General features: G+C 43.0%; 1 protein-coding gene across 1 annotated transcript; it reads right to left on the reverse strand.

Moving 5' to 3' along the window:
• Window positions 1-852: 852 nt before the first annotated feature.
• fer1l4 (fer-1 like family member 4) lies at window positions 853-27949 on the reverse strand. The gene is made up of 49 exons (XM_070902014.1): window positions 27871-27949; window positions 26335-26390; window positions 23915-24003; window positions 23706-23805; window positions 23503-23597; window positions 22543-22587; window positions 21768-21929; window positions 21596-21656; window positions 21139-21270; window positions 20105-20167; window positions 19942-20026; window positions 19691-19859; window positions 19232-19412; window positions 18680-18866; window positions 18117-18196; window positions 17405-17530; window positions 17068-17134; window positions 16874-16977; window positions 16378-16486; window positions 15189-15417; window positions 14675-14807; window positions 14465-14565; window positions 14231-14318; window positions 14025-14141; window positions 13782-13934; window positions 13401-13596; window positions 13064-13188; window positions 12771-12905; window positions 12518-12691; window positions 12298-12408; window positions 11986-12147; window positions 11655-11829; window positions 10406-10518; window positions 10132-10248; window positions 9166-9205; window positions 8239-8339; window positions 7584-7718; window positions 7378-7497; window positions 6943-7070; window positions 6669-6839; window positions 5998-6152; window positions 5475-5656; window positions 5261-5346; window positions 5060-5158; window positions 4444-4561; window positions 3785-3908; window positions 2886-3193; window positions 1946-2046; window positions 853-1418 (listed from the first exon to the last, which is right to left on the reverse strand). Exons 1-49 carry the CDS (start codon window positions 27947-27949, stop codon window positions 1238-1240), a joined length of 6168 nt encoding a protein of 2055 aa, XP_070758115.1. The 3' UTR covers window positions 853-1237.
• Window positions 27950-27992: the final 43 nt, after the last annotated feature.

Below are 27992 nucleotides of genomic sequence, written 5' to 3' on the forward strand. Positions count from 1 at the left end.
TCACAGTGACATTATGTTAATGTTCAGCTTCTTACTTTAGCGTGTTAACGCAGCAACATTTGCTAATTAGCAATTTAGCTTTATTAGCGAACACTACGTAGAGCTGAGGCTGAATGTCACGAGTCCTGCAGGTTTTTGGACATAAATTAAAGTTTTGGACAATTTGAAAGTTTGACCTGAAGATGGCGCTATAGATGAAAAGTTAAGTGATCAAACAGAAGTTTTTACAATTCATCCTGAGGGACACTTTGATGTCTGAAACAAATTTCACAGTTGTAGAAATATTTCAGTCTGGACCTAAATGACAGACTGGTGTTGTCTGACAGCAGTTGACATATTTTTGGCACAAACCGAACTCATACTGGTCTTCTGACACCATTTCCTGTCTCATCTCAAGCTAACGTTTGCTCCAACGTCAGAGTCTCAGAGGAAACAATCAGAGCGAGCGTAAACAAACCATTTCTAACTTCCTGTTGATCAGCCTGAAGATGAGGATGAAGTCCAGCGTCCTGACTTTTATTTTACTGCCCTCGCCTTCATAAGTCAAACTGTGTTCTATCATAATCATATTTGATTATTATGAGAAAACAAAAGTAGTTTTCTGAACATAAGGACAGAGTTTATATTTTCTGCCTCATGATGCTGATTGTTAAGAGACAAATAACTCATCATCTACTGAATTATCTACATTATCAATCAGACAATCAGATTTATCAGTCTGTTGAAAAAAAGGATGAAACTGGTACAAATGAGAATATCAACTCCAGTTATGAGTCAAAATCAAACAAAAACTATGAATGTACTTATTTATTTTACTTTCAAAATAAAATTTTGCAACCACAATTATATTTAATCAACAAAATTACACTTGTATACAATATTTATGTTTACGTTTAGGAAAGGTGCTGATTTATCTGTCAGATCTGTGCTGCAAGACAATTAAACAGAGTCAAACAATCTTTAATTTACACAATATAAATATGTGACTTAAATCTGCAGTAATAAGTGTCCAGATTATGGCTCCCATGACCCAGGCTGTGTTTATATAAACAAGGATGCTGGGTAATGTAGTGCAGTCAGTGTAAACATATTAAATCATGAGTTTTACTGATTGGTTCCACAGAAATCAGGCTAAATATGACTTCAGTCATTCGTAAACTGGATCAGTTCAGGATCAGAAACCTGAGACAGTCTGTGACACCCAGGAGGAGGCGGCGAAGACTCCCCGCAGGTTTCTTCATCCTTTGACAATGAGGGAGGAGATTTGCTGCGGCAGAGTGTAGACGATGAGGGCGAGGAAGAGCGTGAGGACGGCGAGGATGACCAGAGCGATGATGAACTTCTTAAACTTCTTCCAGATGAGGAAGATGAAGGTCTTCATCGGGTTGACGAACCAGGTGAAGCTGATGGAGGGACGACTAGAGGGACAACAGGAGACAGTTTATACTCCTGGACTGAGTCTACAGTAAGCTAAAGGTTTGGTCACACCAGCCTCTGAAAAGGCTACATTTTGCTGAAGCTGGAAATCTGTGCAAGCAACAATATATCTGAGTGCAAGCAAACAGTCTGAGCAGAGGCAGAGCATGCAGGGGCTATTTGAGTGCGAGGGCAGGTTTTTGAGGGAAAACATTACAAAATCTCAAAATCTAAAGATCGCGCTCTTGAATAAAGATAGGAAACAAGCCCCATAGCAAGCCTGCTAGTACAGAGAGCTCGTCAATAACTCTTTATTAACTGAAATGGCTGAAAATCCTGAGAACAAAATGCCCGTGGGAGTAAACAACACAACAAAGAGAAAACAGAAAGAAGCATGTTCCCCGCTCACTAGCGTGTTAGCCATTAGCTTGCCAGTTACAGTAGTTTATCAGCTAGTGTCACTATTAAGTCACTACATCCACAAGAACCACATATTTCACAAAGACGTGTGTGTGTGTGTGTGTCGTACTTTGGTTTGTCCAGGGGCTCCGGCTCCTTGCGAGCCCGCCCCACAGGGTTGGCCTCCGCCTGCTCTAACATCACCAGCTGAAGCTCCGCCTCCACCTTCCCCTTCACACATACACACACAGTTTCATTATTAGTTTCTATGTCACCACCACTATTCAAACTGGAGTTTAAATTAGGATTAGTATTCACATTTGCATTAATATTAGTACTGTATTTTTCAATGGAAGTCGTTATTCAAATAAAGGCCAGTCCCTAATAAAGGCCTGGTAAAACACATTAAGGGGGCTGGAATTACCTGTGCTATAATGTCTCACCTGGTAAATTCAGTATAACATTAATTCAATCAGTACAATCAGTCATGTCATACTCACCACCAGTTTCTGTGTTTAAAGCTAATACTTTTCTTGGTCCCTGATTATTTCCAGTCGCTTCTACTTTGCTTTTTTTTCAGTGACACACTTCCTGTGCGAAAGTTTCATATTAAAAGCCCACCAGGAAAGGGAGGGATTGTGTTCTTTCAGCTGCTGAAATGCTTTTAAATATAACAAAGACATCAACACTGTAAATCATAAAACAAAGTATATTTTTCCAACTCGTAACGTCTCTAATTTCCCCTCCCCATCCCACCCAAACTCAAACACATAAAGCAGCAATTAACAAACCACTGTGTAGTTTCTACAGCCAGAATGCAGTAAGTGTGGTTTGTTTTTCGGCTGTAGTTACTGTGAGGCTCTACATTTCTATCGAATAATCATTTTTATGTGGTTAAACACATGTCAAAAAGTAGTAGTAATGTCGGACAGCATTAGCATTAGTATATTGGTATTGTAAAAATGATTAATGTCCTTAATGGTCATTGTATTTCGTTGCACCTGTTAAATAGATAAATACACAAATACACAAAACAATACATATACATTGGTATTTGTTTTTTTTAGTACCATTAGCAGGAAAGTGTTGCCGCTGCTGTCGACGTACTGGATGTCCTCCTGTCTCATCTTGCTCCTCCTGTCTTTGCTCTTCTTCTTCTTCTTCTTGCGTCCCTTCTTCTTGGCCTCCTCCCTCTCCTTCTCCTCCTTCTCGAAGTCCTCGGCCGTCTTCAGGCGGGTCAGCGGCCACCAGCCTTTCATCTTCTTGGCACGGAAGATGGAGAATCGAGGGCTGGCCCGATCCTTCGCCATCTCAATCGTGCACTTACTGGATGACTTCGCCGCTCGCACCATGTCGTTGAGACGTAACTCTATGGAGCCTGAAGGAGGAAGACCAAAAGAAGGATGATGGGGATGATGAGGAAGAGGAGTAAGTTTTATTTTGTCCATGTTTGGGGTGAATGGACATGGTTTGTGCTGCTCAAAGAACATTCACTCTTTCAGAAACTGTGATTCAGTTTTTAAGTTGTTGGTTAATTAAAATGTTGACAGTGAGGTTTTTGAATCGTGAAGTAAATTCTCAATAATGACTGAGTCTCAAATACTAGCCCAAATGGCTCACTCACGAATTAATCCCGGTCGCTTCTAGTTTGCTGTTTTTTCTTTTTTTTTTAAATTAAGTTACTGTGATTAAACAAAACACTGCAGATGAATTACTGTGAAACATCTGCAGGAAGTGTTGAGTTTCATTGACAATATCTTAACAGCGATCAAAAAAACAGCAAAGTAGAAATGACTGAAGGTAATTAGTGAATGAAAACAGCACTTGTGTTGTAAAATATGACCAAATATACTTATAAAACAGGCAGAATTAGAAATAAAGACCCATCTTTCACATGAGCCTGTTTCATTAAAGGTAAATATTTGAAAATATTTGAGAATTTATAGTCCTGTCTGTCTGTTTGTCTCACCCAGGAAGTCATTGGCAGCGATGCGGTCGTAGTCCCAGACCTGCAACGTCAGAACAGCCGGCTGTCGAAACTCCGACTCCTCCAGAGAGAAAATGGACTCCTTCTTCTTATACACCACCTCTTTCTACAGGACGACAGGAGGAGATCCTCAGGATTTGGATAAGAACATTCACTGGAAATTTTGATCAAATATTGATATTTGTTAAATTGAACGACAGAATATTAATTGATATAAACGTTGACAGTTTTGTGAACTGATTAATCATTCATCAATCAACAGCTCCAACCAGTCTTCGGTTTCAAGCTTTTCCGATGTACTGATTTGTGGCTTTTCTGTTTTATATCACTGTTAACTGAATCTCTTTAGTCATACAAAACAAGACACTTGAATACATTTTCTTGGATTCTGGGAACTGCAATATACATTTTTCACAATTTGTGGACATTTCATAGACTAAAATGAACTAAAATGAACTTCTTCATTGTAAAAAATAATGGACATATTAATCAAGAAGGAAAATAATCATTAGTTGTAGCCCTAGAGCAAAGGTCAGGAGGTCACTATAATCATCGGATTCATCTGGGGATCAGTGGAAATGTTGACCATCTGCAGGTCCTGGTGTGTGCATTCATGTGTCTGTATGTATGTGTTTGTGTACCTCAGTAGGAAGGTAGTCGAAGCGGAAGACAAATCTCCAGTTGAAATTTCCTTCTCCAGTCAGAGAGCTGAAGTGGACGTCAGTCTCCTGTTTGTCTCCTTCCAGTCCCTTTATCCAGCTGCACAGAAGACAGAATAAAACAGAGCCTTCATGGCCTCAGTTCACCAAGCACCTACACTTCTGCTGTTGTGTATTTGGTTTTGGAAAGGCAAAAACAAATACACAGCCCTCCAAACTCTTTGTATACAGAGTCACTACAGCACATCGCTTCAACATATGAAGACTGACAGACCTGCTGTGCCTAGTTATGGTTGCTAAACTATGATTGGACAATCTGTTTGGGGGAGTGGGCTTACTGAACAGTCAAGTGCAACCCCTTCAACTAAACAGTGAGGTTCTCTTCTCAGATTGTTCATTATTTTTCAGGAAAAATAAACACAATTTTGTGTTTCTTTCTTCTTCTTTCCTCTTTCGTATCCTGTTAATTACAACCGGTTCCCAACCTGATTGGGAACAACTAGAATTGAACAAGTAATAAAGTGTAGAGGAACTGTAATTTCAAAGAAGCCTGTAAACAGTGTGTGTGTGTGTGTGTGTGTGTGCGCCCGCTTCTAACCCTTTAACATAGATGTCGGAGGACGGGTCACCGGTGAACGGGTTGACATCGTCCAGAAACACGTCATCAGTGTTCCAGATGATCACACGCAGCTCGTACCTGTCGCCATGGAAACAAAAACAAAGGTTAACAAAGGTATTGTAACTTCTTCTCTATGCTGTTCAGCTCTACTGTACTCTACTCGATAGTGTGTTTTCCTACTGTTCAGGTAGGCGGGGCTTGATGTCAACAGGGGGCGGGGCCGGGACATCAGTTGGAAACAAGTCCACCCACATATGAAGATAACCCTGGAACACACACACACACACACACACACACACACACTGCTGATGACATGTAGTAATACCAGTCGCAGTATGTTGTCATTGCTGTTCTTGTGATCGTTTTTACTGTAGTTATTGTTTGTGTTTGTTACCTGTGGCAGTCCAGGTTTGTCCTGGTTCAACAGCGACCGGATCTCCACGTGCTCTGGGACCAGAGGAATGGCTCCAGGGAGGAACTCGTTCATCTCCCCCCAGCGATGCAACACGCTCAGGGCTGCATGCTCCTCCATCTCTGCCTCCTCCTCTGGGGATCGCTGGTTCTTCTTCAGCAGAGCTGACAACAACAACAACAACTCTGCTGTATATTACAATCCTTTTACTGCTGATAGTCTTGTTAGAGCTGGTAGAGCTGGAGGTTGCTGCAGTATGAGGGGTGCAGCAGTAGTACTATTGTGTCAGTAGTAGTAGCAGCAATAGTAGAACAAGTATTAGTAGTAGTGGGAGTAACACTAGCGGTGGTACATGATATTGTGTGTCCACAGAGGGACAATTATGGACTCTTCCACTCCACTTTGTACATTATTTTCATATTTAAGGACGTCTCAGAATATATCATCTCTTGCCTAATGATTAACTGCGTCTGGCTAGGTCTACCTGTCTGTCTGTCTGTCCTACCTTCAGGGACTGCGTCAGGTGGGATCTTAAAGATTTTGTTGAGGACTTTGACCTCAGATGTTCTGTACTCTGGGGACAGGATTCCGTTCTTCCTGCAGAGCTCAGCCAAGATGGCCGATGGCTTCTTCCCGTCGCGCCACGTGTTATAACCGTCACTGGACAGAGAGTAGATGGACACAAAGATAGACAGGTAGACATTTAAAGAGACAGTAACTCTACTGACAAAGTATATAACACATACAGTAGTAGTACTGTTTCTAATATGACATAGTACTGGTACTGGTTTCTTAGTTTCGGCACTGAAGTCTCACAATACTGGTTCTAACATATCGTACTGTTTCTAATGTGTCCAAGCTCTGGTTCTCGTATGTTTTAGTTGTGGTACTAATGTGCCACAGTTTTGGTACTAACATGTTGTATTGATACTATTGTGTGGTAGTACTAGTACCAATGTGTCGTAGTTTTGGTACTAATATGTCCCACTACTGGTACAATGGTGTCACAGTTCTAATCGTAATGTGTTACATTTACCACTAACATGGTATAGTTCCAGTACCAACATGTCCCATTGTAGTACTGGTTGTAAAATGTTGTAGTTCTGGTTCTAATGTTTTGTAGTACAGGTTCTAGCATGTCATACTAGACTAACGTGATGTAGTTGTGGTACTCACGTGTCATAGTAAAGAGCCAGACCGCAGCAGGCTCTGTGGCGGCTGTAGAACCGGTTCTCCAGGTCAACCCGTGTCTCGCCGATGACGTCATCAGACCCCACAAGATCGTGGTCCATCACTGTGATAACCAACTCTGTATCCAGCGGGAAAGACACTGTGAATTCAAACACCCTGAAAGACAACGTCAGACATAGACAGTCAGTCAGACAGACAGACAGACAGACAGACAGTCAGAGAGTATTGGACAGGTACAGGTAGACAGACAGGTACTGACTCTCCGAACGTGGGGTTGAGCTGTTTAGGGATGTATCGATCTTTGGTGTCCAGACTCTGTTGTCCAACTCGGACCACCAGATACGGGTCGGCTTTACCATTCGGGTCTGTGGGAGCCAGCGTGGTGGCCTGCAGGACACGAACAGAGACAGTAGAACACACAGTAGGATACAAACACTGTACCAACTGGGCTTAAACCAGTTAACCCATAATGCAGCTGTAGGCAGAGACATTGTGAAGGGCAGAATGTGAATTTGGTCCTTTCTTGCATGAAAAAGTTTTCTGTTCAGCAGCCAACTCTCATAACTCAAATGTCTGAGCATCCTTGAATGCAACAACAGTGTAAAGTCTTTTTAAAGGAGATTTTATATAATGTAGGACTGTTCAAGTGAGTAAGAGACAAAGACAGGCTGTGGATGAACAGAGAGACAGGTACCTTAACGATGTAGACTCGGACCAAGACTTTGATTGGTGAGTTTTTGGGGATTCCATTGGTGATCTGACACTTGGTGTCTTCTTCGTCTCCTGGATCAATCGGATAAACCAGGAAGGAGCCCTGGGGATGGAGAGTAGGGTTTAATGAACACTTCTCTGCAGAGTAACAGACAGACAGACAGACAGACAGCTCTCCATCCACAGTACCTTGTATTTTCCCATCAGCCGCTCTTCTTCATCTTCCACGTCATCCTCAATACTTGCTCTGCCTTTATACAGCGGGAAGATCTGCAGCCAGTCCTGGAACTGACTGAACTCTGTCTCCAGGTCACCTCCATACAGCTGAACACACACAAACAGAGGAAGAAATAAAAATCTGTTCTGCCTTCACTTGTCTGTCTGTCAACATCATGATACGGACTGTAAAAAAAAATTATGTTCTGTCTTCAACAGGAAACTAAAGGTCTTTATTTGTCCACTCTGGTTCCTAGTATCTGAGACCTGATCCGGGATGGAATTGGGCCGTGTCTAAATTATAATTAGTCTAATCAGGTCTGGTAGGGTCCCATTGTTTAGCTACTGGTCACAGATCTGTGTATCTGGCTCTTTAGCTGGTAGATGTCTTCACTGTCCGTTTGGTGCTGGGCGGGTAGTGAACACCAGGTTCACCAGAGTTTGTTTGCTGAAAACAGCCGCCTGCTGCTGCTACAAAGCTGTCGAGCTGCAGAGTTGTTGATAATTCTCTTTGTTCACAGCTACCAGCGACACATTACATTCACATTACACATCAGATTCAATGTCCTTCTATTGCTGATGTCAGTGCAGCCTGGACGGTAAACTGTCAATCACAGTGACTTCACACCTTTAGTGTGGCAATCTTCTTGCGTTTGGGAGGCTCAATCTCTACCACCACGACTTCCTCCTCCTCCTCTTCGATGTTCGCCATGGTCAGATTAGCTCCATCTGAACAAAAAAGAAAGCAACACTATCAACACTAACAAACACAACTCTGTTAACAATGATGATGCTTTGTGTCGATATGTCTTTTTGTGGTATGTTTATCTTATTTTTCATATTTTTTTATATTTTTGTGCTTGCTTTTGGTCTGGTCTGTTTTCCTGGTTTGTGGCCCCAGATCCATAAAGAAAGTAGTTTTCCCAGTTTGAGGTGAAAGTAATTAACGGGACTGCACACAACCCTGACCTCAATCCCATCCAACACCTTTGGGATGAACTGGAACGCCGACTGTGAGCCAGACCTCATGAACCAACATCAGTGTCCAACTTCACTGATGCTCTTGTGGCTGAATGGGAGCAAATCTCTGCAGCCAGGGTCCAAAGTCTGTTGGAAAGCCTCCCCACAAGACTATCACATATGGCTGCAATGATCCCCACAACATGGCTGTGTAGTGTACCTCCTTATTGGAACACTGATCCTGAAAATCTGCCCTCAGATTTGATAAGAAGATGAATGATCTCATGAGAGCTAAATCTCTGTAAAAACTAAAAATAGTTTTTATTTGTACAGAGAAGATGGGGGTTTCCCCAATCACTTCAATACAGTCATAGTTTTATCACAGCACCATCAAGTGGACATCAGGGGAACTGCAGCTGAACATACTTCAGCTCTGACTTCAACACTCAGCTGTAGATTGGAAATATCAGCTGTGTGTATTGTAGATCTAAAATAATTAAAATAACAAACAATTTCATATTTTTACTAAATAGACAAATATGGCAAGATACACATTATCATGACTGAAATAACAAACTAGGAGTTAGAACTGTACCTGTGTCTGCTTGTTCCTCCATCTCCTGCTCCTCAACAGCCTGCAGACAGTCAACCCATCAGACACGGTGAGTAGAGAATTGATTTATTAATTATTAATTATTAATTATTAATTACAGTACTTACTTATTCTCTTCTTTAAAGCTGAAATGCATATCTTTACACACATTAACTGAAAAATTTCCATTTTAACATGTAGTCTGTTGTTGTTGAGCTGTGATCTGTCTTATTATGTCTTGTTTCACACACTCATTTTGTCCCGACAAAACAAAGGAAACTACTGAAACATATTGGATTAACAAAACAATAAAGAATGGAGACGTTTTCTCACAATTGTGTGATAGTTTTTTTGTAACTATGAGATAAAGGCTACTGGCTGATTTTATTCTAATTTAAGGTTGACTGATTATTTCCTTTAGTTTATTATTAAATGTATTTGTTTCCTTTTTTCTGTTATTCATTCTTTATGTTTTCTTATGAATGTGTTCCTTTAATTTATTATTCAAAGGTGTTCTCCAGCGATTTAGTTGTGAGAGACATGCTAAAAAAGAGTGGTCAAAACCAAGGCAGCAGAGGCTGAGATATCCTGGCTTTTAGTCTGTAGTATCCTACATTTCCCATAATGCTACTGCTAATGCGACTTCCTGCTTGGTAAACGCCCACGTCTTTCAAACTCCACACCTGAAGTTTGTAATTCAGGCTATAAATTTGTCATCTACAAGCGATAACCCTCATGACATCACTACGACATAATCAGAGTAATATTTTCACAGCTGCTCTCACAGGCTGTGTAGGACTAACAATGGCCTGTAAACTGATCTTCTGTGAAATCTGTGGATAGACCCTTTAATAAACCCCTTAATGTATCCTTGACATGTATGTTCATGCATTTCATTCTTTGATTTTTATTTCTGCTTTAACGTTTTTAACACATTTATTCAGACAGACAGGTAAATCAGTGTCTCACCTGTCTCTCCAACTCCCCCAGTGAAGCGTAGTATTTGGACCACCAATCCAACTCCTCCTGCTCAGGTGGCTCCTCCTCTAGCTCCTCCCCCCTCTTGATCAGCTTCCTCAGAGGAGCCTGAGGGGGCGGCGTTTATTCATGGAAGTCATGAGCATAAACCTCATTTTGTTTATTCATTCTTTAATCCTTTATGAAGTTGAAATCTGGTTTAAATGTGTTTAAACTGTTTTGGTTAACATACAGCGGAGAACGAGGAGCAGATCAACATACGTACATTAACCAGTTTGATGGGGTTGATGGGGATCATTGACTGTTTAATTGACAGGCCGCTGAGTCCGATATTCTTCACTGACGTCAGAGCGTTGATTTTCATCGTATTCTGCTTCACTGGAGAGACACATAGAGAAACTGTGTCCATAAAAAAACTCAACTATGTATCCCAGAGAGCATATAGCTGTGAGGAAACACCCAATCACAGAGCTGTTATTTTGCTTCTGATGGCGGGTGAAGTTAGAGATTGATCTTTGTAGAACTCATTGGATGAATTCAGAAAAATTTGAATCAATTTACATTTGGATTTTAGATCAATTATATCTATTCAAGATAAGAAAAGAACCATGTTAAAACAAAAATTTGACCAATCGCTTAACCCCTCCTCCAGACAGCGATTGTCCAATCATAGCACAACAACCATAAGTAGGCACGGCAGGACTGTCAAACTTTGGATTTCTCTACATATTGAACATTAAACAGTGTGCTAATGCTAACATGCCTAGCTAACTAGAATACTATTTACAGTAGTAACTGAGCATTGGTCCTATATAATAATAATACTATATCAGAGTTTAGGCTGATGTTAGAAGTTCTGTCCCTGCTCTTTATTAGATTTGAGGATGTTTACCTGCAGTTCATTTGTCAAACTCATCAGTTAGCCCTCATCCTCAAAGACTTTTCTCTTGTAAAATTGAAACACACTGTTTGTAACTATGAAAATGTAAGAAACTACAATATTAGGCCTAACTAGCTACCCTGCATCATTACAAGAACAATGGAACCTGTTAGCTTTAGCTTCAGTCTTTATGCATCATTACACCGAGCTGATTTGGCGTGATATCATGTATGCAGTGGTCAAGTATATATTTGAGACCCTTTTGTAGGTTTAAAACAAATCAGTTGGAAACGTTAACATCCAACAAACCAACTCACAGAGCTAGCATTAATTAGCTAACCAGCCAGTGACCATTTCAGCAAACAAAATCATTACTCACCAGCTAGAAATTTTGTTTACATCTGCCTGAATTCAAGGACCCATTGCTTCAAAAATTACTAAGAATTTTGATGGTAAATCTGCCACTGTTGCATGGCAACAGTAACTAAGGAGGGCAAGGCTTAGCAAAAAGTCAATTAAAACATTCTGGAAACATCTATAGCACCTGTCTTAATGTTACAAAAACATTACAAACTTCAAATATCTAGTAGACACTACTACTGTAAATACTACCTCCATCACTCATAGCTCTTACCCCTTGGTTTAGGCTCTTCCTCCTCCTCCTCTGGCTCCCCCCCAAGCTCTGGCGGGGCGAAGTTCATGAGGCTCTGTACCACGTGGGACCCGACCAGAGCGAGCCGACCGAATGCCCGATGCTCCACCACAAACAACGTCAGAGGAGGGTGGAGGTAGGCCTGCTCCGGCAGCTCCTGATTGGAACAAACGCAGAAAGAAGACGTTAGCCATGTCTCTGTGCATGCAATGTATACAATGCAATGTCTCCTCCAAATTCAGAGAAAGACGGCTCCATTTTGTTAAGCCAGATCTGTGGACCTTAGTAGCCATAACTGATGTCAGAAACTGACCACGTCGATATAGCGGACCAGATCTTTGAAGTTGGGGTGAGTCTTGTAGCTCTCAATCTCTTCAGACTCCAGCTGTCGCCCTGCACACTCCATCCTCACCAGGGGACGCGTCACCTCAAACAGCTCCACCCGCTTCAGCTCTCGCAGACCCCAGAACAGCACCTGAACACACACACAAACACACACAAATGCACAGGTAGGACTCAGTTTAATCACAGATCAAACAGCCTGACACTTGAACACATCTGCAACATGTTGACGGACGGCGTGCGTGTGTGTGTGTGTGTGTGTGTGTGTGTGTGTGTGTGAGACCTCGATCCTGAAGGTCTTCAGAACAGGTCGGACTCCTTCTGGGATGAGGTAAAATCTCTCCTCCTCCAGGTACATCAGCTCCTGAGGGTCCACACTGCTGGGGAGACAGGGCTGCAGGGGGTGAAATGAGTTTCTAGTTATTTATCATCTTTCCAATAAAGAGGTACAAACAGAGAGACACAGTAATATCAAGAGAGGCTGATTGATTGACAGTTGTCACCTCTCCAAACCCAGAGTAGTCCAGCTCGACGAGCTCAAATGCGGCCAAAAGCTCGCCAGCAGGGGCCCTCCCCATGCTGATGTCATAGAAACGGAGGCGGGGCTTCTGGTAGAACTGCTCCACAGGTTTAAACTCTGGCTCAGCAAACGCCCGACCAAGAGGCTTTGGACTGCCCTGCACACACACACACAGGCTGTTATGACATCACTTCCTGAATGTACAGAGACGATACGAACAAGAACGTCAGCGTTACCATGTTGTCGTGGTCGAAGATGTTGATGACGACGAGGGGCGGGTCTTGTTGGAGCTCCTCTCTCGTTCCCTCCAGCAGAACTCTGTCAAACAACAAACACTCACACCAGGCTGGAGAGAGAGTGTCAGACAACACCTGAACACACACACACACACACACACACACACACACACACACACGCTGTTTGTCAGCAATCACAATTGTCTTATTTTGAAAGAGTGATTTGTTCTGTTGATTTCTTAGAGCAGGTCGATGCAGATGAACCTTTTAACCAGTGGGATAGTTGAACCTACCCTGGTGACCTGGCACTGTGTAGAGAAGAGGACCTTGGCGAAGGGATCTGATAGGCCGTTATCATCAGCAGCCATCAGGCCACGCCCCTGATACAGGTGACATCGTAGCTGGAAGTACCTGCTGTCTGCAGAGAGAGAAAGAGAAAGAGAGAGAGAGGTCTACTGTCACCTGACCATGACAGACAGTTTGCTGATGAGTCCAGGTAAAGCACCATGGTCACTGGGCTTTTATTTTGAAGGACACACTTTTCTCAATTCATTCTAACAGACAAGAAGTCCTGAGCAATTTTCCTGTGCAGAAGCCACGCCCCCTGCTGGACGAGGTCAGCTGACTCACCCTGGCAGGACAGACTGACAGGAAGCTTCTTCTTTCCCACGGGGACCAGCCTCCTCTGCTCCTCGTCCTCCTCTTCATAGACTGGCAGAAACTCCTCCGGCAAGCCATTGGTGACCTCTTTACTGTACTTGGCAAGACCGAGCCACAGGTAGACCTCCAGCTTCGCAAAGATCTCACTTGCTGAACCTCCTGGAGACTGGATGGACAGACAGATGAGACGGAACGGTGAACGTCATCAGTGATTTTGGAGGCTAAAGAGTGAGCGTCATCCATGATTTTAAAGACAGAACAGTGAACAGCGAGTGTCATCGGTGCATTTAGAGACAGAATTGCGAAGGTTATCAATGATTTTAGAGAGAGACGTCAGTGTTGAACGGTTACTTTCATGTAGAGGGTGGTGACACGGCCACAGTCCCGCCCCCTCTGCTCCTCCACCAATGAGAAGAGGATGGAGTAGGAGGGGATCCTGACGTAAGCCAATCGCTTGCTTCCACTCAGTAACCATAGAAACGCGTCAGGGATGGTAGTCTGGGGCTGGAGAGAGGACGGTGTGAGGGAGGACGGATCAGACCTCAGACATACCAAACATACTGCAACCTTTGACCTTTGATGGTGACCTCTGACCTCTTTAGCCAGTTGGCGGAGTTTCTTCAGGAGTCTCCTGCTATCCATCAACCGCTGTTTGGCCGTCCGCCTGGTGATCCTCCGCCTGGCCCTCACTGCCTGTCTGGCCACCAAGACCTGGAGACAGTCAGACAGAGAGGCTGGTAATAAATAGGCAGGTAGAGAGACAGACAGGTAGAAAGAGATACAAGAGAGAACAGACTCACCAAATTCTTCTTGATAAACTCCTTCCTGCATCTGTCCAGGTTGTTGGGACGAGACTGAGACCTCCTGTCTGAGAAAACACTAAACTGTCTGTAGAGAGACAAAGACAGACAGGAGGACACAAAGAAATACAGACGAACAGGAAAGACAGAGAGACAGACAGAGAGACGGGCATGGGGACCAATCAAATAAAATAAAATCTATTCTAATCAAAATCTCAGAGGGAGGAGACTGACTTGCAGCAGGCCACCAGCTCCAGCAGCACCTCCACGAAACGCTCCTTTGCGTTACTCTTTGGCCTCCTCAAGAGACGCTCCACCTCATCAAGGCCTATCTCCTGAAACAGGGGAGCAGAGGAGGCATTTGTAGGCATTGCATGACACCCATCATGTCATTCTCTCTATGTGTTAATAATAAACAGAAAGTCGAGATCACTTGACTCTCACCAGCCTGTCGGCCATCTTGCTGAGCCAGTTAGCCTGATAGAGACGAAAGCTGTGATCTTCAAACTGACTCCAGACGAACAGACAAGGCTTCTGTCTCACAGAGGGGGGCTGGAGAGGAAGACACTGGAATGACCTGAGAGACAGACAGGTAGAGAGACAGTCAAGCAGACAGACGGCAAGTGGGTAGTGTTTGTGCAGTAGTTACTCCTCCAAGAATTGTCTCTATGGTAAATGGACTGCGTTTACCTGTGTACTTACCTGTGCAGGTGCAGTGGTTACCTGTGTAGGTGCAACTGTTACCTGTGTAGGTGCAGCGGTTACCTGTGTAGGTGCAGCGGTTACCTGTGTAGGTGCAGCGGTTACCTGTGTAGGTGCAGTGGTTACCTGTGTAGGTGCAACTGTTACCTGTGTAGGTGCAGCGGTTACCTGTGTAGGTGCAGCGGTTACCTGTGTAGGTGCAACTGTTACCTGTGTAGGTGCAGTGGTCACCTGTGCTGGTGCTGTGGTTATTTACCTGTCGTACTCGGTGGGCTGGGGCCTCGCGGCATCAGACACAGATCTGTTCTCTGGTTCAGGACTCAGCACCTCCTCTCTGTCCAGCTCCTCCTCTGACTCCAATAGACCCTGCACCTCCTCGTTTAGATCATCCCTGCTCCTCCTCAGATCATCCCTGCTCCTCCTCAGCTCCTCTCTGCTCTGGCTTTTCTTGGATCTCCCAACCCCCACTGCCTTCCCATAATTCCCTGCCAGAAGCAAAACATCTGATGAAGCTCGGGGGTTTGATGTTGGAAATAAAATTCCTCATATCTTTAATGGTCTGGCTCAGCAGTGGCCTACAATTCAGCATCAGGTGCTGACTCTGGTCCAAACAGGCCCAAATGCACTAACTAGAACTGATTTCTAATCCAAAGCTCTAGTCCGCGTCCCTACAACTGAATCACCCCCAAATGGTAACCATATTTGGGCCAAAGCCAGCTCACATTTGGTTCTCCAAGGCCGGAAAAGCTTTTTCCAGAGACACTGGAGTGCCTTTCTCACAACAGCAGTAGATTTGTTTTGCTATCAATTTGCAAGTTTTGGTTCAGTCTCAATGATGTTGTTTAAAGGCTTGAATTCCAACTGCTGCTACAAATATGTCATACAATCCCTGCTTGCCTTAATACTAGCTAGCTTAGTATTAATGCAAGCATCATCCACAACAAGAATGGTCATGTTTTCCTCTTCTAACTCCATTTTGTGTTGAAAAAGAAAACAACACATTTATTTTGAGGATGCTTTGCCTTTGTGGTTTGTGGCTTTTACCAACTTCAATGTGAAACTGGTTGAAGGTCTGAATGCCCTGTCAGACAGTGTTTATGCTGAGAAGTGAGAAGCTGCAGCAGATAACTATTTTGACAAATGATTAATCGTTTATGTAATTTTCAAAGTAATATTATCAAACATTCTTCAGTTCCAGCTCGTGAGGGTGTTCTGCTTTCCTTTGTCTTATGTAATAGTAAATTGAATATCTTTAGGTTTTGCACTGTTCGTCGACATTTGACAATATTACTTTTGGCTCTGTGATGGATCATTATCTTCTGACTTGATTAATTGAGAATATAATCATCAGATTAATCGATGATTAATTGCTAGTTGCAGTCCTAGCACAGATGTGTCTGTGAGCCAACAATTGTCATATCGAGCACATAGAATAAACTGCTTACCTATGGAGAGTTCAAAGGTCATCGGTCTGGTTCCTACAGACGGGTCCATCATAGTGACTTCAAACAGAGACGCAAACAACAGAAAATCTTCCCTCTGTCCCAGGAAACCCTGTGGACGAAAACCAAGAGGAGAAATCTGAGAGCTGCAGAACGTCACTCTCTGTTTTCTACCTGGAACAACTCCTCCTCTGTGGGGTGAAGTTCTTTCACCCCACAGAGACAGACAAGACAGAGGAAGACATTCAGACAGAAGGGAGGAGAGGCAGAAATTGAGAAACGTGTAAAGTGAACAAATAAGTAAAAAAGAATGAGAGAAAGACAAGAACAAAGAAAAAGAAAGTCTATGGACAGACAGGACAACATAGTCTTTGATTGCCAGGTTTGATGAATTAGATTTTTCAAATGAATTTTTGCCCTGATATATTTAAATATAGATTAATGAAGCTGTCTAATCTAATCTAGTGATGATGATGGTTGTGGTGGTGAAGACGCTGACCTCAGGGAGTGGGTGAGTCTCCTCGACCTCCACGGTAACAGCCTCTGGTACCTCAACTCCCGCCTCTCCTGACTCGTCGACCAATCCGCTGGCAGCCGGAGACGCTACGACAGCAACAAGTAAACAAACCTATGAATAGACTATAAATACAGGTGGAGCTTCTAATTTATCCTGCTTCTCCTCAGTAGGCTGACCTTCCCTCTTCTCCTTCTTGCTGTTCCTCTTCTTCCTCAGTCCCAGCTTCCCCAGCGCTCCTTTCACCTTTAAGGACACACAAGAACGAGTCACATAAGCATCAGTGAGGTCAAATGAGAGCTGCTGAGATCACGTGAGTATTATTAAGGTCACATATAAGATTTTATTAGATGTTGTTGCCAAGGTAACAACATCCTGACTCAGATGCAACGTGAAATAGCTGCTGATAAACTAACGTGTTGTCCCGGCTAAAAGACTGTATTGTAACATACACTGTGATGTTCTGATTGTTCGTGCAGCTCACAACTCGTATGAAAAACAGGAAGTAGGAGGTACCTTTCCCAAGGCGGCGGAGCCTGTATCCGGGGCGACTGCGGAGGGGGAGGAGTAAACCTCCACGCAGAGACCAAGGAGGATTTGACCGCGGTAGAAGATTCCTTCACCCAGACCCTGGTTCAAAGCCTAGAGAAGAGCGAGAGGGTTAGTCCAGTTCAGTCTGGAGCGGTTTTGTTTAGTTTGTTCTAGTCCGGCAGACATTTTATTTTATTTTATTTTGGAGCCTGCCAAAGCACCAACTTTAGATTTGACATACTGACTCCACAAGAGGTCTGGAAAGTAAACAAATTGTTTAACATTTTGGTAAATACTTTTATTTGCTTTCTTGCCAAGAGTAAGAATAAGATGAGAAGATCAATACCACTCTATACAGTAAATGTAAGGCTACAGCCAGCAGCCGATTAGCTTAGCTTAGCATAAAGACTCTAAAACTTTAGAGTTTAATCCATACAAAACGTCCATACAAGTGTTTAAAAGTCAAGTTGTGGTTTTATGGAGGTTTAGAGGTGCTGGCAGGCAGGTATTGTTGAACTTTGGACGGAGCCAGGCCAGCTGTTTCCCTCTGCTTCCAGTCTTTGCACAAAGCTAAGCTAACCAACCGCTGGCTGTACAGACATAAGAGTGATAACTCTCAGACAGAAAGCAAACAAGTGTATTTCCCAAAATATCAAATTATTACTTTAAATGTCAGGTTTGATCGTGTCTGGTTTACCTGGTGGACGTCTCCGAGGGTGGAGTTCTGAGGAGAACCGTACAGGTTAACCCAACATGGACCAAAGGTGGGATTGAACCCTGCGGACAGACAGATATTTGTTACCGTAAATTCTCTAATAAAAGCTGGTATTCAAATAATGGCACAAAAAAGTAACGGCTGATCTCTATTAAAGGCTCAAAGCATAAATTCAGCATTACATAGACAATGTACACACATCAAGTCATGTTATACAACTCAGCTAAAACTCACTGATTCAAGACTTCCTTCACATTAAAAGCCTACCAAGAAAGGGAGGAATTATGCCCTTTGAATCACTGAAAGGCTTTTAATGTGAAGTATCTGAGCAGGAGGTGTTAAGTTAATTGATGGTACCTTAGCAACAATCTAAAAACAGATCAAAAAACAGGAATGTTTCTTACTGAAATATGATCAAATACACTTATAAATAAAGGCCTGATGTTTCTGATATACGCCTGTGTCAGATTAAGACCTGGTTCTCTCTGCAGATGAGGTCTGAAGTAGAGTACCATTAAAGTAAAAAACAAAACTGTGGGTCGTACCATTCCTGGTGGGATCAGATATCTGCTGCAGGTCCAGGAAGTGCGTTGCCAGGGCGATGTCTCCCATCTTGGCGTCATCAAGGATCTGGATTCTGATTCGCTGAGCCAGAGGAGGAAACTGCTCAATGAAGGAGATCTCCTCGTTCCAAACTGGACAGCTGGTGGCGCTGGCGACAGACGTCTCCCCCTGCACACACACACGCACACACACACACACACACACACACACACACACACACACACACACACAGACAAACACAAACACATAGTAGGATGAGAAAATGTCACATTTGGCAACTAGTTGAAGTATTAAAAGACAAATTTTTTCCCAAAAAATGAACCAGAGGAACTAAACTAGTAACCGCGTCTTAATTCCTGAATAAATCTGCAAATAAAGTTTTATTTGTCTTGTTTACTCGCTTTATTGTAATTGCCGATGATACTAAGTCAGATAAATTGTTGGAGAAGTGGCGGAGCTGTGATTTGTTTGCTTGGGTCTTCTGGAGGAGAATATATGTGACAAAAGGTGTATATATATACATGTCTGAGTACCTGTTGTCCAGCGAAGGTCACCTGTACGTAGGGATCAATGAAGACCGTCCTGTCAGTGACCTTTGACATCTTGGCCATTAGCCCCGCCTCCATGGTGGGCAGGCCCTCGGCCCTGTAGACCCGGACGCGGAACCGAGCCCACGGACGCTCAGAGGCCATGCCACGAGGAAGCAGCAGGTTCCTGCAAGACAAACGCAGCGTCAGAACCCGCAGCAGGTCGCACCAGCTGTTCATAAGTTCAAACTCCATATAACGTGAGCTTTTACTAAATGCCCAGAGCTGGTGGGGATGGGGAGGTCAGTAGTGGCCCAGACCTCCTTTGTGTCAGGGTCCGACCATGTCGGACTTCTGCCACCACATCTCTTTGTTTAGCACTTCTGGTGTTTTTGTAAAATTGTATGTGATCGTATTAATGATGATGATTCATATGACGATGCATAATGATGTGCTGCCACTGACTTCTCTATGTCCTCACTGGCTCCGGACGAGGAGGCTGGTGGCAGACTGGGCATGCTCAGAGCGTCTCCCTTCATCAGCACACTGAGACTGGCCTTGACGTAACCCTTGATCCCTGATCTGGTGTCTGCCGGGTCTGTGAGAGGAGCCCACTTCTGGTAGAAGCGGTGGTCTGGAGAGGCGCAGAGAGGTCAGAGGTCAGTGAGTACTGCAGTATTCTGATCAGAGTGCTGCAGTGTGAGCAGTACTGGTACCTGGCTGGCTGTACACGGTGGAGATGTCAATCTTAAAGGTTCCAATGTGGGTCATCAGGAAGGCCAGAGTCCGCCTGTGGAACACCTGAGAGGAGGTGACATCACAGGTGTTCACTTTGGTCTCTCACCATGGTAACAGCAGTAGAAACAGAAGTGAACTGACCTTTATCTCTATGACTTTATCAAAGAGGATCTGTGGAGCCTCGTGGAACTCAAACTGGAAGTTCTGAAAGAGGAGAGGAGGGAAACAGCTGTATTCTACTGTACTGTGTTCTACTGTACTGTGTTCTACTGCATTCTACTGTACTATATTCTACTGTCCTGTGTTCAACTGCATTCTACTGTACTGTGTTCTACTACATTCTACTGTACTGTATTCTACTACATTCTACTGTCCTGTGTTCTACTGCATTCTACTGTACTGTATTCTACTGTACTGTGTTCTACTACATTCTACTGTACTGTGTTCTACTACATTCTACTATACTGTATTCTACTGTACTGTATTCTACTACATTCTACTGTCCTGTGTTCTACTACATTCTACTGTACTGTGTTCTACTGTACTGTGTTCTACTACATTCTACTGTACTGTATTCTACTGTCCTGTGTTCTACTACATTCTACTGTCCTGTGTTCTACTGTACTATATTCTACTACATTCTACTGTACAATATTCTACTACATTCTACTGTACTGTGTTCTACTACATTCTACTGTACTGTGTTCTACTACATTCTACTGTCCTGTGTTCTACTGTACTGTATTCAACTACATTCTACTGTACTGTATTCTACTACATTCTACTGTACTGTGTTCTACTGTCCTGTGTTCTACTACATTCTACTGTACTGTATTCAACTGTACTGTATTCTACAACATTCTACTGTACTGTGTTCTACTGTACTGTATTGTATTCTACTGTACTGTGTTCTACTGTCCTGTGTTCTACTACATTCTACTGTACTGTATTCAACTGTACTGTATTCTATTACATTCTACTGTACTGTGTTCTACTGTCCTGTGTTCTACTACATTCTACTGTACTGTATTCAACTGTATTCTACTGTACTGTGTTCTACTACATTCTACTGTACTGTATTCTACTGTACTGTATTCTACAACATTCTACTGTACTGTGTTCTACTGTACTGTATTGTATTCTACTGTACTGTACTGCACTTCTCTCTGCTGTACCTCGTTGTAAAACGGGCAGTTGGAGGATTTCTGCGTCGCCGTGTGTTTTTTCTGATTTCCCGCTCTGATGAAAACTGCAGGATTGATGTTCACTCCAACCAGCTTCTGAGCCTCCAGGATGTTCACATTCACCTGCACACACACACACACACACACACACACACACACACACACACACACACACACCTCTGATGTAAAAAAGCTTCTTGGTTTCTTCTGAATAGCTGGGAGGTCTGTCTGCTAACTTCATCCCCCTGCTAACTCATTTACTCTTGCAAAGATGCTGGAGGGTTCATGGGAGTTTTCCCCGCCCAGCCTACATGTTTTGTGGACTTGGAGGCTTATGACGATACCCGGGCTGGGCTGGAGAAAAGGATGTCTGGAGCTATGTTGCTGAGCCTGTTGCCACTGTAACATGGAGCCGGATGAGCGGTCAAAAATGGATGAATGAACTCACCTGGAAGCTCTGGACTCTGGGCGTCCCCGCAACTACACTTCTGGTCAGCGGCCTGCAACGACTACAAAAACACACACGCGCACACACACACACACATCCACACACATTGTTGACAGCACATCAGTTTTAGATGAGTTGACAGACAAACAGACGGACAGTAAGGTCACCACACCTCAGCAGAGGAGTGAAGATGATGTCGGAAGCCTCCATGTCCATCAGGTCATCATCATAATCATCGTCGTCGTCGTCATCGTCATCACCAGTCTGGACCAGGCTCCGCCCCAGACGCCGAGCCTCTCTCTCCAGTTGACCTGGGCGAGCGACAGTCTGCTGACTGACAGGAGAGAGAGAGAGAGAGAGAGAGTAATACATACTTGTTTTTATTCTGTCAGAAGTAGAGAGGAGGGTTTTATAAACTGCTGGAAGGAAATCTGCAACCTCTGTGTTGGCCTTCTTCTTGCTCGTTCAACAATCTAAGGTGCAGGGCATGTACGTTAGACAAGAAGGAAACTTTAGCAGGTAAGCTGTGGTTCTTGTGTAGCTGAATCTACAAAATGAACGTTTGAAATAAACAAGTGTACCAAACTTGAACGTGGAGGCTCCTTCTTGACCTTGGAAACACATACCGTCTCTGTGATAGAACATTTCTAAACTTAAGGTTGAATTACGAGCTTTTTCTGGAGTTTTTGACCATATCACACAGCCTCCTTCAGCAAATGGAACTTGCTCAAGTGTCATCACGTGACCAAAGTACAGAACTACAATTACACGATAACACATGATTGTACGACATCTAGGTCAGATGATTCCTGTGCCGGTTCCAGGGGATGAGGATCATGTTTGGGTATGTCCGATATTGTGGCCGATATCATCCTTTCATAGATACAGTAGTGTCAGTATCCAGCTTTGCTCCAGCTGAATTAATGTGTGACCGTGTAACTTCTCACCTTTCAGGGTCATAAAATGCTTCATTCCTGATGACCAGAGCTGATCTGAGGATGAAGGAAGAAAAACAAAATGACATTTTGAGAGAGAAGAATAATTTGTTCAGTCTGGTCAGAGTTCCCTGTGCTGGTCTGGAGGTCTGCACTAATTTTCTATCACTCACAAAACCCTCACACCTTCTCACTGCCTGACCGTTTGTTGGAAGACTGACAGAGCTTGGTTATCAGTTTCTGCCTGCTTCCAGTAAATGTGTTAAACTAGGCTAAACACATCCAGGAGCCGAAGATAGACGTTGACTCTGGCTTAAATTAAGCTTCAGATAGACGTCTAAATTCATCCGATGCACAAAGCTGTCTAGTTCTTTCTTCTATCTTAACAAGGACTAACTTGCCATGAATTCTGGGTAAATTATGTCTTATTTCAAACATGGCTGACCGAGGAACTGTGTCAAACCACTCAGCTCCCTTCACTTCACTTCCCTTCACCCAACTTTCTGGAAGAATTCAACAGTCACGAGGACATTCACTGGGAAAATACAGGAAACTTCTAGTTGCATAAAGTCTCAACGTAGTGCAGACCTGTAGCAGAACTGAGAGGCTGTGGTGTCTTAATGTGGCGGGACTCAGTACTGATGCTAACTCGTCAGTCGTCGACGAAAACACCCAACGATGTCCTCACTGCTATTTCCAAGGGGTCACTGTGGTCTCTAAAATCTCTTTTCTTTCTTATTGCTCTCTCCACAACGTTGTTAAATAAACCACAAATTATAGGACGAGAGAAAGACGTCACGTGAGGAAAGATACTGAAGGCACTTTAAAACCCAAAGCGCCCGATTGCCCCAATTTGCGTCACAATTCATGGGTGGTAGAGTGGCTAACGTTTCAGGTTTCAGTCCTTGTTTTTGTGAAACTGTCTAACTTGCATTAGACTAATCTAAAAGCTAAGTGTGGACGTGATCTTACTCATCCTTGTCTTCGACTTTCAGGAAGTCGTGTCCCTCCCAGCCTCCTGCTGTTCCCTCAACTGGATTATACCGAATATCCAACTCTATATAGATCTACAGAGAGAGAAGAACACAGAGTCATGCGAACCAACATCTTTAATCCTTAATATAACATAGTGTGTGTGTGTGTGTGTGTGTGTGTATGTGTGTGTGTGTCCTTACATCAGTCAGGCTGTAGTTAACATCAGTGAGCGCCTCCCGTAGCAACAGCCTCCCCGCGGTAACAACATGCTGGAGACTGACAACAAGCTTACCAAGCAGTCTACACACACACACACACACACACACACACACACACACACACACATTTTTAGTGTGACTAATACGAAAACAATACGTGTTTGTGTGTATGTATTTTGTGTGTGTGTTACCTGTTGGAGAAGACTTTACTGCAGTTGTAAACACTGATGGACAAAACTTCATCTTTGATCACTTTACCATAGTGAGGCCAACGGAAGTGCTGCACAGACACACACACACACACACACAAGTGTCATTTTGTGAACTTCAGTCACATGACAACAGATGGTCGTACATGGAGGGAGATGGTAACCCCTCTGCTCTGACGTCAGATGTGAATGTCCTCCTTGATCTTTTTCTCCTGACCTTTGACCTCTCCCATATAAACCTCTTGTGAAATTTAACCGAGGTCAAAGCAAACACACACATACACACACACACACACACACACACACATTGTTCAAAGATGGCCAACACACTGAGGTGCTGTTGCTGTATTAATGTTAATATTATCCACCAAAACCATTAATCACCATGTGCTAGTTTTACACACACATACACACACGCACACACCTGGTCACACCTGAAGAACAAACAACAGCCTGACTCAGTAGCTGCACAGAGAAACATAACTCAGATACTCAGTATTGTGTTCATACAGAGGTTACTGTAATTACATTGTCTGACCTGTCAGCAGAGTTTACGTCAACAAACAGGTGGTGATGTGGTGAAGCGGGTGGAGGCCACGCTTCAACAAATATTTTCTCCTTTTGTAAAATCACATAATAAAGTTTGTTTTCAAACTCAGACCCACAGAGTCTCCTGATCACTGAGCCAAACTGTGGAGTTTGTTTCTGATCATAAGGTAGAAAAGTTTCATGTTTTGATGAAATGTTTTTCAACCTTCATGGTTCCCAAAGTGCTTTACAGCTGAGTCTCATTCACCCATTCACTCACCAATGGCGACTGAGCTGCCATGCAAGGTGCTGGTCTCCATCAGGAGCAATTTAGGGTTCAGTGTCTTGCTCAAGGACACTTCGACATGACGGGGGCAGCCGGGGATCCAACCCCCAACCTGCTCTAACCAGCTCTAACCAGCTTTACCTCCCGTGCGACAGTACTAACCACTGCGCCACCATGCCGCCCCAAGATGTGGCTCTATGGATGTCAATGTCAGCCTGTCGGTCCGCCACTTTGATCCAGACTGAAATATCTCAACAACTATCGGATGGATTGCCATGAACTTTGGTACTGACATTCATGATCCCCAGAGGAGGAATGATAATGACTTTTGGTGGTCCTCTGGCGCCACCAACAGGCAGCAGTTTTCACTTATCTTGTGAAGTATTTCAACACTTGGATTGCCATGAAATCTGCTACACACAAGCTGCACTCTGGCACAACAGTGCTTTCAGCAAAATGTTCACGTCAGCATGCTAACATGCTCACAATGACGATGCTAACATGCTAATGTTTACAATGTTCACCATCTTAGTTTAGCCTGTTAGCATGCTAACATTTACTAATTAGCACTAAACATAAAGTACAGCTAAGGCTGAAGGGAATGTCATTAGTTTTGCAGATATTTACTCATAAAATGTTGAATATTTTTACCTTGTGGTGGCACACAGAGAAAAAGTCAGAGGATCATCAAAATGATTACAATTCATCCTCTGAGGATCATGAATGTCCGTACACAATTTCATAGCAATCTATCAAATAGTTATTGAGACATTTCACTCAAAACCAAGAACTTCAGCTTCATGGTGGCACTAGAGGAAAAGTCAGGGGATCACCAAAATCATCTGAAGAGTCCTCCTCTGGGGAACACGAATATTTGTACAAAATGTCACCGTAATCAAATAGTTGTTGAGACATTTCAATCTGGGCCAAAGTGGTCGACCCACCAACCGACTTTGCCATCCACAGAGCCAAACTCATGCATAAAAAATGTTGATTTGGGGGCATTCTTTTTTTTTTGTTTGTTTTGTTTTGTTTTTGTCTCTAGGAGCCCCGTCGGGCAGAGTAGACAGCAGTAGAATAAAATAGAATCACGTCAACTGTGGGTGTGTGAGTGTTGAAGGAGCGGCTGTCTGTGTGTGTGTGTGTGTGTGTGTGTGTGTGTGTGTTCTGTAGGAGTGGTACAGTTCCCTATCAGCTCCATTAAAATAGTTTCAATCTGAAGCAGACAAACAACTGCAACTACCTGATGTAACACACACACACACACACACACACACAGGATAAATGAAGGTAACGTGATCTGAAACCTCACAGCTGCTTCTACCTGAACTGACCCGTCTGTAAACTACAGGCTGACTTCAGGAGAAGGTCACTGAGAGCTGAACTAAAAACTTTATTTACTTTGTATTAGAGAAGTTGGGGGTTTCTCCTATTCACTTCAATACCGTCTTATGACAGCAGCATCTAGTGGACATTAGAGGAAGTGACTGATTATAATGATGACGTCATCATCATGTCTGTTGTGTGTTCTGATTGGACCGAATGTGTCCACAGTGGACAGATCGGATCAGCGACCGGCTTTACTGACCTCGTTGAAGATGGCCAAGTTCTCACACTGCAGGACTCTGGTTTTATGGGTGAAACCTGGAGGACGGACAGACAGGTAACCATAGCAACAGTGTTAACAGCTAATTAGCTGGTGAAACTGGATTTTTCTTGAGCAAAAGTACAAAAATGTTTGCATCAAAATATACTTTAAGTACCAAAAGTCAAAGTATTGATTTTGCTGAATGGCCCATTTCAGAATTAAATATATTATATTATATTTTTATGATTCTTGAAGCATTCAACAATTCATAATTTCAACACACACTATGTAGTTACGGCAGAACCTCTGCAGACGGTTATCACTTGATATCAAACATCTATTCTTCTGGATGAGACTGCTAAGAATATTAGCATATCTGACTCAACATAAATATTAAAAAGAATATCCTTTTATCAATAATTTTGAGAGATTTCTTCCTACCTTTAAAAGTTGATCAGACAGGAAACTTTTAAAATAATATAAATAATATAGTGTTTCTTTGAAGTACAATAATGCTTCTAGATAACTCAAGTTAACAGTATTACTCTGAAAGTGCTTTTTCTACCATCATCTATAATATAATATAATAATGTGTGTTGATGATCCTACTTATTTGTTCATTCATTAAATTAAACCAACAGAGATATGAGCTCAATAGAGACATGTACCCCTGTTTGTGTGAGCAACCATAATAAATAACAGTCAGGTGCCCATATGAACATTGAAACCCCCTCCTTCCTGTTCACACTGGGCCTCAACGGATCCTTTCCCAACATGTTTCCAGTGGAACAGATGGGGGACAAAATCAAGAGACCTCAGAAAAAAATATATTCTAAAGTTAATCTGAAGTTAATTTGAGGCTGCAGCAGTCTGAATTAGACAAATCAAATGGATATCTTCCAAAAGTGATGTTTTTTTAGAGTAAAATTCCCTCTTTGTGTTTCCCTGGACTGTTTCCTTGCTGATCTGCAGTGAAAAGACAGTCATCCATTCAAACACCAGAGTCACAACAATAAATACAAACACATGATTCCTGTTTCACCTGGTGTTGAGCACTCAAACGCACCCATGTAGACGTTTTAAGTACTTTTAGGAACTTTCTATTTTATGCTATTATATACTTCTACTCCACTAAAAGGCTTTTAAGCTGGAGTTAGTGGTCACTTTTCATATTAAACAAAACATGTGATGAGCTGAGAGTATGATTCATTACTTACAGATTAAACTACAGATATAAAGCAGTTAAAATGAGACTAGCTACAACATTAAAATGTCACTTACTCATTAACACTGATACACTAATGTATATAATAATATAACAATCTGCAAGGAGACATTCTACACAGAGTAGTTTTACTTTTGATAATTTCAGGACACTATGCTGCTGATACTACTGTACTTTTACTGAAGTACAGGACTTTAACTTGTAAAGACAGAGTCGTCCACATACTTTTGGCCTGTTGAGTGTTGGTTCCAGTTAATATAAGGAGGCTTTTTGTCCATGTGGATACAGACGGGTTAGTTTGTGTTACTGACCTCTGAAGCAGAGTTCGACCTTTCTGTCAGATCGTCCCGGCAGGTTGGAGATCTTCCTCAGATTCACGGTGATGGACATGATGATCCTGATAAGTGACACACCTGTTCACCTGTCTACATTG

Source organism: Enoplosus armatus, chromosome 3 (genome assembly GCF_043641665.1).
Source record: "Enoplosus armatus isolate fEnoArm2 chromosome 3, fEnoArm2.hap1, whole genome shotgun sequence".
NCBI classification, from domain to species: Eukaryota; Metazoa; Chordata; class Actinopteri; order Centrarchiformes; family Enoplosidae; genus Enoplosus; species Enoplosus armatus.